Source organism: Rhipicephalus microplus, chromosome 8 (assembly GCF_043290135.1).
Source record: "Rhipicephalus microplus isolate Deutch F79 chromosome 8, USDA_Rmic, whole genome shotgun sequence".
NCBI classification, from domain to species: domain Eukaryota; kingdom Metazoa; phylum Arthropoda; class Arachnida; order Ixodida; family Ixodidae; genus Rhipicephalus; species Rhipicephalus microplus.
The window spans coordinates 60,357,265-60,369,405 of NC_134707.1; the positions used below are offsets into that span (position 1 = coordinate 60,357,265).

General features: G+C 44.8%; 1 protein-coding gene across 1 annotated transcript; it reads left to right on the forward strand.

The window, feature by feature from the left end:
- Nucleotides 1-8,176: 8,176 nt before the first annotated feature.
- Nucleotides 8,177-10,534, forward strand: LOC142768554 (uncharacterized). Its single transcript, XM_075870553.1, has 2 exons — nt 8,177-9,352; nt 9,978-10,534. The coding sequence occupies exon 1, from the start codon at nt 8,700-8,702 to the stop codon at nt 9,279-9,281; it is 582 nt and encodes a 193-aa protein (XP_075726668.1). The 5' UTR covers nt 8,177-8,699; the 3' UTR covers nt 9,282-9,352; nt 9,978-10,534.
- The last annotated feature ends 1,607 nt before the right edge of the window (nt 10,535-12,141 follow it).

Genomic DNA, 12,141 nt, shown 5'->3' on the forward strand with positions numbered 1-12,141 from the left:
GGCTTGTCAAAAGATTCTTTTTTTCTTAGCGTGTACGTCTCCGAATGGAATGGCGGTACCTTCGGTGTTTTGATTATTGCGCTATGTGTTGTCTTTCCTTGTGTTGAACACAGATAGCACGCTAAAAAAATTTAATTGACGAGAATGATTAGGGCAAAAAAAACAGAGCATACGAGAAAAGCACACAAGGGACCTTTTTCTTGCGCCAAGTAATTCTCGTGAATGTGCATCAACTATAGGCCTTCAAAGTTTACGATTTAGTTTGTTCGTTTCACGTGACTGGAAACATTGCTAAATTTAGAATTCCTTGCTTTGTTATGCTTTCCAGCCCGAAGACTGTCTCTTGACAAACGAATGGAGAACTGCATCGACCAGATCTACGACTCCCTCCTCTCGGGCCGGAAAACGTTGTTGGCAGCTTAAGGGCTGCGCCGAATCATCGCCTTCTGCGTGCCTTACTTAGCACTTTGACTCAACTACCAATAAAATATTCGTCGTACTTTTAAATTGATCGGCAACCCTTACGAGGATTTTTTTTTGTTTTTACCGCGTGTACAATATGTTTTGACTGCCTGTAACCTTTAGAAGCACCTGAAAGTTAAACTTAGTTTCTGTGCACTTTTGCTTCATAAGTGTGTTACATGGCTTGTGACCTAAATTTCAGAACGTGTGCTCTCCACTTATATTGTGGCCCATTGCGTCCACCATTAGACGGATCGCCAGTACAAACTGTCACCAATATTACTTTGAAGCGGCTGAAATGTTTTTAAAAATAAGCCGAATAAAACGAATTTTATCGGTACGGTAATGCGTTGTGGGGTTCCTTCTCTTTGTGCACCGTAAAGCAGCACGGTTAGGTTTTCGAGTGCTGCGTTTTTCTTGTCATTAAATCGCTTACGGCCGGCCCCACCATAGCTCCCGTAAGATTCAATACACCGGGAATGTTCCTTATTCTTGAGCTCTTTTCCCACACTGCTGAACATAATGAAGCTTGTGCTCACTACAGCTGCCCACACTGCATGTCTCATTACGCTGCTTCAGGCTTTCACTCTCGATCTTTTTGTTTATTAGACTAAATTACATGATGAGTATTTTAGTAGGCGTTTCTAAGGCTGTGATTAGCCTGCACATTTGCCTGTGTTGCACCTTCGTCACTAGACAACACTTCGGAGTGAGAGAGAAGAAGAGAGAGAATTGATTTACAGAAAGGTAAAGAGGTAGGCCTGAGCAGTGTCTTTGACCGTTTGGGCATAGTAAAGATGTGTACGAATATAACAAGCAAAGTTCGCTGGATGAGCCGAATATTCTATCGCATGCGTGTGTGTGTGTGCGCGTGTGTGTGTGTGTGTTTCTTTAGATGTTATCGGAACGTGCGAAGGTTTACTATAAATGTTATTCTCTGGCGCGAGTATATCTTAGCACACGATTGTCCAGCCTGTAGTATGCTTTAAACCAGACCTTCGAACTGTGTCTGGCTGCTTTTTTCCATTAAAACGAGCATCTGCCTATTGAAAATTATCGTAGTGATTGACTCCGGCAAAGATCTGTTCCAGCGGGTACAAGTATAACCATCGCTGAAGCATTCATTCCGCCGCAGAGCCAACTTAAAAACACTCGCGGCAGAGATTCCTGCCCAAAATCTCACAGAGCGCCAAAGCCTTGAGAAACACCGCGACACGTTTTTCTGTATGCAGACATTATTCATCGTATAGAAGCGCCCAGAAATGATATTGTGATAGTAGCAGCGCTTAGTTTTTAAATCATGTCAGCGCTATAAGCGCCCAAAAAAATTTGGTGGGGGATGAGGGCGTTGGACGAAAAATTTCGGGGAGGGGGTCGACCCCATCCCCCTTGGCTACGCCACTGCAAGCGCTGTAGGCGCCACTTTTACGCATGCATAATCGAAGATTCCAGCGCTGTCGCTGGCAGTGAATCTTGTTGTGGCCTAGCAACGAATGTTGTATTTGCATTGCATTTGGGAATACGGATACTGGTATTGTTGGCTACTTGACATGTCTCTGAGTTGTCTTGTTTATGTTATTATGTACACTTTAGTGATTCGCCTGCTGATTTGATTGATTGATTGATATGTGGGGTTTAACGTCCCAAACCACCATTTGATTATGAGAGACGCCGTAGTGGAGGGCTCCGGAAATTTTGACCACCTGGGGTTCTTTAACGTGCACCCAAATCTGAGTACACGGGCCTACAACATTTCCGCCTCCATCGGAAATGCAGCCGCCGCAGCCGGGAATCGAACCCGCAACCTGCGGGTCAGCAGCCGAGTACCTTAGCCACTAGACCACCGCGGCGGGGCGTTTGGCACGAAGATCGCATGCTTAAAAAATGCTTGTAGTAGTACTGTACAACACCCTGTGTTTTGGAGTGTTAGTTTCTTTTTTATGTAACAGTAAGCCTGCATCACTGCATACATTATTTATTTTATTTATAAAATACTGCAGGCCCAAACAGGGGCCCGAACAGGAAGAGCAAAAGGAGACAAACAAAGCAAGGCAGAGAAATCGCATACTCAGCAAAAAAAAATAACACTGGCATGTGTACAAAAGAAACTGCAGCAAAAATGAGGCAAAAACTACATAATTTCTTTAAAAGTGGTACGCAAAGGTGAAGCAACAAAAGTAGAAACATAAAACAAAACGTTTTCACACACTGAAAAAAGACCATGTGATAAAGGCACGTCAGACTTATATACACAAAGAGGCATGAGATGAGGCAAGTGACATTGGCTTTTTAAACTAAGGATCAAGGAACAGAAGGATAATATTTAATGAAGCTAAAAATTTTGTACATCCTGGTGAGAAGTTCAAATAACATGTTCTAAGAAATCGTCATTATGTAAGGGGGAAATGGTAGGTTGTTCCAGTCGGTGATAGTTATTGGGAAGGAATATTTGAAAAGATTAGTGCGTGTCCGATAGGTGTTAGAGAGTCAGCATGACGATGCCGTGTTGTTCCAGCAGTAAGCAGCAATAAGTAAGTACTTGGGTTTATAGCAAAGAGTTTATGTTTCAGTGCAAACAGGAATTTTATTCTCTGTATTTTTCTGCGCAGGTGTACTGTTTCAATACTATTCTGCATCATTAAACTAGAGGGAGAGTCACTATTACGACATTTAGAATAAATGAACCTGACAGCTTTACGCTGAATCATTTCCAATCTATCGATACTAATTTTTGTGTACGGATCCCAGACTATGCTGGCGTATTCGAGTTTAGGCCGCATTAGTGATGTATAAGCCGTTAACTTTGTCTTAGAGGGTGCATCCATTAGTTAATGTCTGAGAAAACGAAGTTTTCTGAACGAAGAGTTGCATATGTTGGTAATGTGTGTATTCCAATTAATGTTATTAGTTATTGTGATTCCCATGTTTTTGTACTCCTTCACTTCTGCAAGCATTTAGGTACCCAGCTTGTACCCAAAAGAAAGTTTTCAGATGTCTGTCAAGTTATTGACATATACACTGTTTTACTGAAATTTAACTGCATGCTCGACCGATCACACCAAGAAAGTATACTTTGGAGATTATTGTTGAGCGATAATTGATCTTCAAGGCTTCTAATTTTATAACAAAGTACACAATAATCCGCAAATAATCTAATTTGAATAGGGGAATGACATTTGTTGGTTATGTCATTAATGGATATCAAGAATAATAAGGGGACAAGGACACTGCCCTGAGGCATACCAGATGAGACTGGTAGCTTCTCAGGTGAATGGCCATTAATAGAAACTACCTGACTCCGGTTGGTCAGATAGGCAGCCACCCAATTAACTAAATAAGCAGGATCGAAGATTAATCGATTCTAGTTTAGTAATAAGCTTGCTATGTAGTACAAGATTGAACGCTTTCTTGAAACCTAGAAATATTACATCAACCTGGCCTGACCCATCAAGAACACTAGCAAAATCATGAACAACTGTTGTTAACTGTGTGATAGTAGAGAAACCTTTGCGAAAGCCATGTTGACAGGACGACAGTATGCAGTTATCCTCTAAATACTTATTAATTTCCTTAGCTATGATATGTTCAAGCAGTTTGCAACATGACGAGGTTAGTGATATAGGGCAATAATTTGTTACTAGTGTGGGGTCACCTTTTTTTTAGTACGGGTACAACACGTGCCAAAAGCCAATCATGAGGCAGTGTAGCTAAAGACAGGGACATTTGAAATGTACGAGCTATGAAAGGTGCTAATGTTTCTGCATATCTTTTCAGAAAAACATTAGGTATATCATCTGGACCTGAGGAAGATTCAGTTTTAAGGTTAAGTAGCATAGAAACGACACCTGGCATTGATACAACATCGGGAGCAGGGAAGTATGGTCTACGGTTATGATGTGTAGCAGCATCAAAACTCGAAAAAACACTGTGGAAGTATTCTCACTTTCTTTTTGGACCCAGGACTAGCCATTGGCGACAGGTCCAAGTAGTCTGATTATCTTTTGTATTGTATGATTCAACAAATAAAAAAAGTGGTCGTGTATGTTGCACAAATAACTACAACGAGTCGAGCGCGTGACCGCATCAAAAGGTTTTATAAAACTATCTAAATCGTTCTCAGTCACTCGGACACTCGCTGCTAAAGGCAGCAGCTACATTGCCATGAGGTGGTAACATGAAAGATGAGAGATAAGAGTGGGTGCAGCAATACAAATGATACAAATACGTGAGGTCAACAGCTTTCAAAGCGTCGGCCAACTGAAAGACGCATCACTAATTCAAAAATACGACGTGACACAGAATTCTATACTCAAAATGCTTCATGAGACGGCGTTTGGTCCGTGAAGGGCGGTCGTCCTTTAGTTCAAAAAGAACTAATCGAAAGAAATCCATTTCACCATTTGACTATTGATCGATTGATTGATATGTGAAGTTTAACGTCGCATAACCACCATATGATTATGAGAAACGCCGTAGTGGAGGGCTCTGTAAATTTTGACTACCTGGGGTTCTTTAACGTGCACCCAAATCTGAGCACATGGGCTTACAGCATTTCCGCCTCCATCGGAAATGCTGCTGCCGCAGCCGGGACTCGATCCCGCGACCTGCGAGTCAGCATCCGAGTACCTTAACCACTAGACCACCGCGGCGGGGTACCATTTGACTATTGCGCCAAATAGTAAATACGCTTCATGCACGGTCAGCGGTTACTATATACTCGCGCAGTTCTGCAATTTCTAAAAACTCCGGTAACAGCAACAAAATTGTCATACACATATAGGCAACGTACGAGGCTTGTGATTGTGCTTAATTATTTAGCGTAGTGTGTCTCACAGGGACAATTTTAATAAATACATTACGCGAGCACAGTCGTCTGAAAACGGAATGGTGCGCTGAAGACATCGCTTTGTGCTTGCGCATATTTTTCAAACACCGATTAATAACTTCATTAGGCAGTGAAAATGCTTACGACCGTCGGTGCGGAACATTGCTGCATCAAGTTCAACACTTCTCGCCGCCCTTTCTAGCACACAAATATTTCTGTAAGAAAGAATTGTTAACGCATTAACCTCATTCATAAGAATGTGTTATTCAGGAAAGGCCGCGAAGTCCTTGCACAGGCCTAAATATTTACTTCTTGTGCAACTGCGACGCTGAAATTAAGAAACAAGCGTAGGGCTCTTGCAAGATGGCTGACGAGTATATATTTTACGAAATTAAGGCAATAGTTGCTAAGCTGTCGATTGCCGTCAATCGCAGGAGTCGATAGCGACTTCGCGGTAATAATTTTCGGGCTCCATCAAGCGCCTTGTACACACATCTTTGTGGTTCCACAATCTGGCTCTTCATTCAACATACGTCGAATCGAATTTCGTACATCCAATTCAGGGTATACCCCCTCGGTTATTCATAGTACCACCTACGAATTCGCGCACGTGCAACTCACGAGAGCGTTCCAGAGGTACAAGCGGCTGTCGATCACATCGGCGACAATCCAGCAAACGATATAGGAGTGATAAGTATTCGTAAAAAAAAGTTAATGCAAGACAACGCACAAACACTCGTAAAACATTGCGACTCAGATCATTATTGGGGCACTTTTCTTTAGAATAATCGATCGATATGTAGGGTTCAACGTCCCAAAACCACTATATGATCACGAGAGACGCCGTAGTGGAGGGCTCCGGAAATTTCGACCACCTGGGGTTGTTTAACGTGCACCCAAATCTGAGCACACGGGCCTGCAACGTTTCCGCCGCCAACGGAAATGCAGCCGCTGCAGGCGGGATTCAATCCCGCAACCTGCGGGTCAGCAGCCGAGTACCTTAGCCACTAGACCACCGCGGCGGGGCTTTTTTTAGAATAATAAGTCGTACCAGAGTCCTTCAATACTTTTCTGGTCACGAAACTTCTCCGTAACGCTATGGGAGAGCTTCATATGGGGATCAAAGCTCCCGCGCGGTGGCGCTACGAGTCTGGTGAAGGCGGCTTGGACGGCGGCGGCCGCATTTGCAGCGTTTGCAGTGCGTTGAAGCGCGAGCTTACTGGTTTGTTTGTTGTATGGTATAGCTGTCTACACTCATCACGGACGGCAAACTATGTGAACTACCATGCCTCTGACGTGCTGCGTACCTGGTTGCCGCTCTGGCTATCGGAGTTGTACAGCAAAAGCATTGAAGGACTTTGGTCGTACAATCACTAGATATAAAATTCATTCGTCTTGCTCTTTCCTTCGTCTCCCGATGAGAGTACATGCGTTGTCTGAGTTCAACCGCAGACCTCATGCGTTGTCGTACAACGGTGAATAGAAGGCTTGTTCTTTTTTTTTTTCGCATGCACGCAATGCAACATATGCAATGAATTGCATATGTTGCATTGCATATATGCATCCCATACGTTGCACCGCAATGCAACATTTCAGAAAAACAGTGAAAGGATACCGTTAAGGCAGCTTTTTTCCCTATCGAATTAGTACTCGATTCTGCTCAACTACCCCGGTTTCCAGTAATGTCAACAGTGAGAAGAATTCCAACAGTTGGAAATACAGTATGCAAAAGAAATAAACTTTTGTTGTTGTAATCGGACTACGTGCCCCAATTATTATCTCACAGCGTGCTAATATAGTTGTCTGTGCTCAGGAACAGTGCGCGATCGCATATAAAACCCAGCGGTGTCCTCGACGTGAAGTAGGTCGACTATTATACCAAGTACTCACGTGACGTTATCCGCAAGGGCGCTAGAGCGGCAGTCGCCAATGTTCTGGTCTCGCGCGCGAGCATCATTATTGTACCATAATCAAAGTCCTCGACAGCACGTGCTTCAAGTTTATATTTTTCCAAGAAAACGGGTTATTTGGGTGCAGTGACGCCAAATGTCATGCTGTCATTTGCAGGATCACTGACGGGCCGGCGCACTCACTGGCGCCACCTGGCGGGTAGAGCACAGTAAGTACCCTTATACAGGTCGGTATTGTGCCGCATAGTGACGAAACTACCTGTTAAAATCACGCGATGCCATGCTCATATTTACAAGTAAAGAACGGCTAATCGCCCAGCAGATGGGGGAAACGGGCTAACAGAAAAAAAAAGGCCTAACGCACAGCAGAACGCGTAAGTCTTTGCTGGGTGAGTTCGGATACGATGATGCTGGGGCTAAGTGTTTTTGATTACAGCCCGCACCGGTCCTTCCTCAGTTGAAAACTGGGGAATGACTTCTTAGGGACTTTAAGAAAGTTTAGTACCCACCTATGCACCGGACAGCTTTCTGCGCTGTGGCACGAAAACGCTCCGCCACGGATTCCAGCACACAGGCGCTCGGGCCTGCCACGCCGAAACAGCCTGGTATTACGCGAGCTTGCAACAGCGTGCAAATCTCACAATACTCGCTCAGCTAACGCCGGGACTACGAATTTGCGCAGATGCGAACTATTGCGTGTAGGGCGTGCCACGGGGCGTCAGCTGTTTTGTTCGCCAGTGCCGGTTTGTTTCCCCCTGTACATTTGACGTCACTTCCGTGCATACGTTTTGCTAGACATTGAAATACGATAAGGGCTCTCCTGAGTTTTCCTTGCTCAGTGAGTTTTACAACTGGGAAGGCTGCACAAATGAAGCGGTTCTTGAAATAAGGGGAGTCTTCTCAAAACTCTTAACTGCTCGCGTTCGCCAGAATGCCCAAACTGCTAACTTGATTGATAATAGAATGGAGTGGGCATTGACTACATATAAAAGAGTAGATACGTAAAACACCAAGTATGAATCGTTGCCGATTTCTAAACGCCTCGTGCACGTTACATCACGGGCCTTCACCACATGTCTGCACCACTGCTTGTTTTCATTATTTTATCAAAATGACACCTATTGCTGCTAGATCTATTACTAAGAACGTGAGTAGCACCTGACTCAGCACGTATGCGTTTAAGTACTTGTGGGTGGCAGGGTAGTGAGTGGCAATGTGTTGGCTGCGTTAAGGAAAAGCAGTGTCTGTTGCTCTGAAGAAGACGTGGGTTCGTGCGCGTCGTCCATCAGGACACTTTTCAACCTCACTCTCGACATTCGGCAAGCTGAAGTTGGACGAAAGCAGCATCATTTCACCCTTCTTGGCCACATCATCGCCGTGCAAAAATAGTTACGACCGAAGTTTGCGTCCCCGAAGCAAGGAGGAAGGGTTCATCTCTGCCATAAGCCGACGCCAAACTCGACACGAAGCTTTCGTAGGAACCATTAACATTACGGAGAGCAATGACGTACGTGGATGCACTGTGCTTGCACCTTTCAAGGGTGCCGCAATACGACCTGGGATGCCTGGACGAGCAGGATCTCCCTAGCCTTCCAAGGCTCGGCGACAAAACTGCACCACAGGCCGTCATCTCTGTTCGTGTCCTTATACAATCCATGACAGATATGTACGCGCGTCTGCACTTCGCAGCCCACTTGTATAGCATTCTGGCCAATATGGGCGTCATACGGCCCTGGGCGCGCTATCTCGTGGGCCAGATAAAGGACCGCAGCGACGTCATCGGCGACATCCTGAAGAAAATGCGGCGCAACAATGTCTTCGGCGCGTTCACAAAGGCGACGGAAAACGTCTATTGCAGTTGCCTGCTTGTCGCCGATGACGATAGAGGCCATGACTACAAGCCTCACTTGTTGGCCACCTGGCGTACAGAGCCTTTCATAGCGGTTCCCGAATCGCCCGAGGAACAATCACCCCTCGCAAGCGCCCTCCGACAGGTATTCGGCCCACATCTGGAATCCTTCCGTTGCGGCGTTTACCAAGACCTGATGTCGGCGCATGCTGTGGTCGCCCTGTTGTTCCCGTGATGCCGTTGCCAGCTCCCGTGCATGGAGAACGAGGAAACGCTTGTCTTCATTTCGGCCTGCGATCTTATTCCGTGAGGCTACTTTCTAAGTTGTTTAGCTTTCCTTTCTAAATACAGCGCAGTTGCTCTGCCATCGGTAAATTTAAGCCCACGATCCTTGCAACCAACACTGAAATGAACAGGTATCCGTCCTGTCTTCTATAGGAACCGCGTATATATAGCTACATAATTTAAGCACCTGACCCATTTAAGCACATGACCACAAACAAGAACTGACAGGTGCCCGCCATGTCATGCGGGGGAACTACGTATCATGACTGTTAATTTTTATTTAAGCAGTTATCCATGTGCCATTGGTTAAGCAATCCTGACTTGAAGCGTTGTTAGGCACGGAAAGTTTTGTGATGCGGTTTCATTTTGATAACGTATTGACTCGTATGTAGATGAACAGGAACACTAAGAAGGAAGCACTCTCCTAACTGTCCTTCGTTGGAAAAAAGCTCTGGTGACGGTGCTTGTACAAATTAATCTTTCAAGCAGAGCCATTATCTGCGTGACCCATAACAATGCTTGCAAACCCAATATGTCTTGCTGTGTGCCCTCAGTGTTACCACTGGTAACTATTAAATGTCGTTGACTTGTACCAATTCAGTTTAATCGCAACGAAGAAATGTTTCATTATTTCTCTGCTTTGCAGCTCCAAGACAGTGGCCTTCGACGGACTAGCGTTTTTGCTAAAACCAATCCACCAAGTAAAACACCAGACCATCGATCATCGAAGCCAAGAAAGCTCCTGATAAGTACCACGCCTGTTCGATATACTGAGAAGGAAGAGAAAGGCGTATTCGAAGTGTCTGTGTTGGACAGTCATTTATTCGACGTCTCATTTTTAATCTAATTTTTTTACGTTACTTTTAGCCCGATACGTCTTAAATATCCTGCAGTCCACTTCTTTGAGACTCCCCTTTAAGGGTTAGTGCCAGCCAAGCGGAGGACATGACCCTAAGCTCACTCTTTACAATGTGTAGTCACCTGCGTCACGAGACATCTTTTTCACTTCTTAGCTCTGCGAAGATGCCTCGACGGAGAGGCCGAAAGTTGTCCACGTATGTGTCAATGTCACCCGACGCAAGCGGCCACAATAGGACCTCTGCTTTTGGTATCTTATGAAAGACAACAGATCACGGCATCGATTAGCCGATTACAAAAACTTACATGCTCTGGCGCTTTAATAAAGTTCTTTGTATGAATGTATACGATCATGTTTTGTAGTACGTTTGCTTTTCAACCGTGCCTCCTCGGGTAAAATACCTTTAAATATTATTATTGCTAGGGTGGCATATTTTCAGATTTCAGTGTACGTGCTTGACACCCGTACAGGGATGCCACCTCATCAGTGACGTTGCATATATTCTTGCAGACCTGCCAAAACCTCGCATGCCCGAAACGGCGAGTCTTCCAGAAAGTAGGGCGCAGCAAAGAATTTTCGGCCGGAAAACATACGTCAATACTTTGTATTTAACGTCCGAAAACCGCGACATGATAATGCTGTGCTTCGGGGTGCTATGCAGGATCGGCGGAGTTACGCGAAACTATGGATTTTCGAGCACTGGCGACGACCCCTTTTGAACGGGCCAACAGTATACGCATGTCGAATCCACCCATGAGCGCGCTGCGTTTGATTGGTTACGATAGAACTAGTCATCGGGTCAAGGACGGTCGACGAAGTTCGGCGAAGTTTTCAAACCAGATGTCTTATACAACATCGCGACCACACCTAAGCCCGAGGCCACGTGGTAATTATCACAGTCAGCCAGTACATTCTAGCACGCTGCTCGGCTGGTGCGCGTATTCTTTGTTTGTTCGTCGCTGCACTGAGTGCAGAAGTGCACCCATGCAATAAAAGTGCCAGAAACTTTTCGTGATGATATTTATAGAGGCACGGGGCGTTTATATTTACTTTGAAGCTTTCAATGTCTGCGCTAAGTTTGTTTCAGAATAATCAGCACGGTGGCCTCCGAGATTAGCGCCGGCAGAGCGTCTTATACAACATCGCGACCACACCTAAGCCCGAGGCCACGTGGTAATTATCACAGTCAGCCAGTACATTCTAGCACGCTGCTCGGCTGGTGCGCGTATTCTTTGTCCCCTAGCACCCTAGCACGCGCAGCCGGCTAATTAGGTATTTGCCTGGACATTATACTTAGCTAGATAGGCCAGTGCATGTTATGACCAAGCTAATTACGCCAAGTCATGGGAAGGCCGAGGCAAGGGCATTACCTTGACTCGGTCATGGTAAGAAATTTAACAGTTGGCTACGATAAAAATTTGTCCCTGAATTACTAAAAGGGAGTCTGCTTACCCGAATGGGCGAAGCAGACAGCGTGATATGAACATGTCTTATTGTTATTTATTTACCCATACTGCAGTCTCAGTTTTTTGAGACATAACAGGTGTAAATACAGATGTTCAGCAACTCGAAGAAACACAACTTAACAAAATGCACGTTTACACAATTTTGTTTTTCAAACTCCATAGCACCGAGTCTGCACACAGACATGATCAGGCTTATTTCATGAATCCACGTTCCGCACTGAAAAAAGAAAAGAAAATAATTCAGAATATATCTAACGGAGAAAATATTTAGGGGATATTTAAAACGGTAAGTGCACAAGCTGGTTGGCATGTATGCATATTTATTATATTTCCAATGCGTATATATTTGTTCACACGAAGTAAACGCTCATGTTGTAACGCCGTTCCATCCTGTCGTCTTTCTTCTCTCATTCAGCCGTGCTGTTTTTTTTTCAAAAAATTGAAGGGATCAATTAGCCGGGTTATGGGGGCTTGAACACTCGATC

Coding starts and splice junctions, on each gene's coding strand:
- LOC142768554 (XM_075870553.1), top strand. CDS start 8,700: ATGACGTACGTGGATGCACTGTGCTTGCACCTTTCAAGGGTGCCGCAA.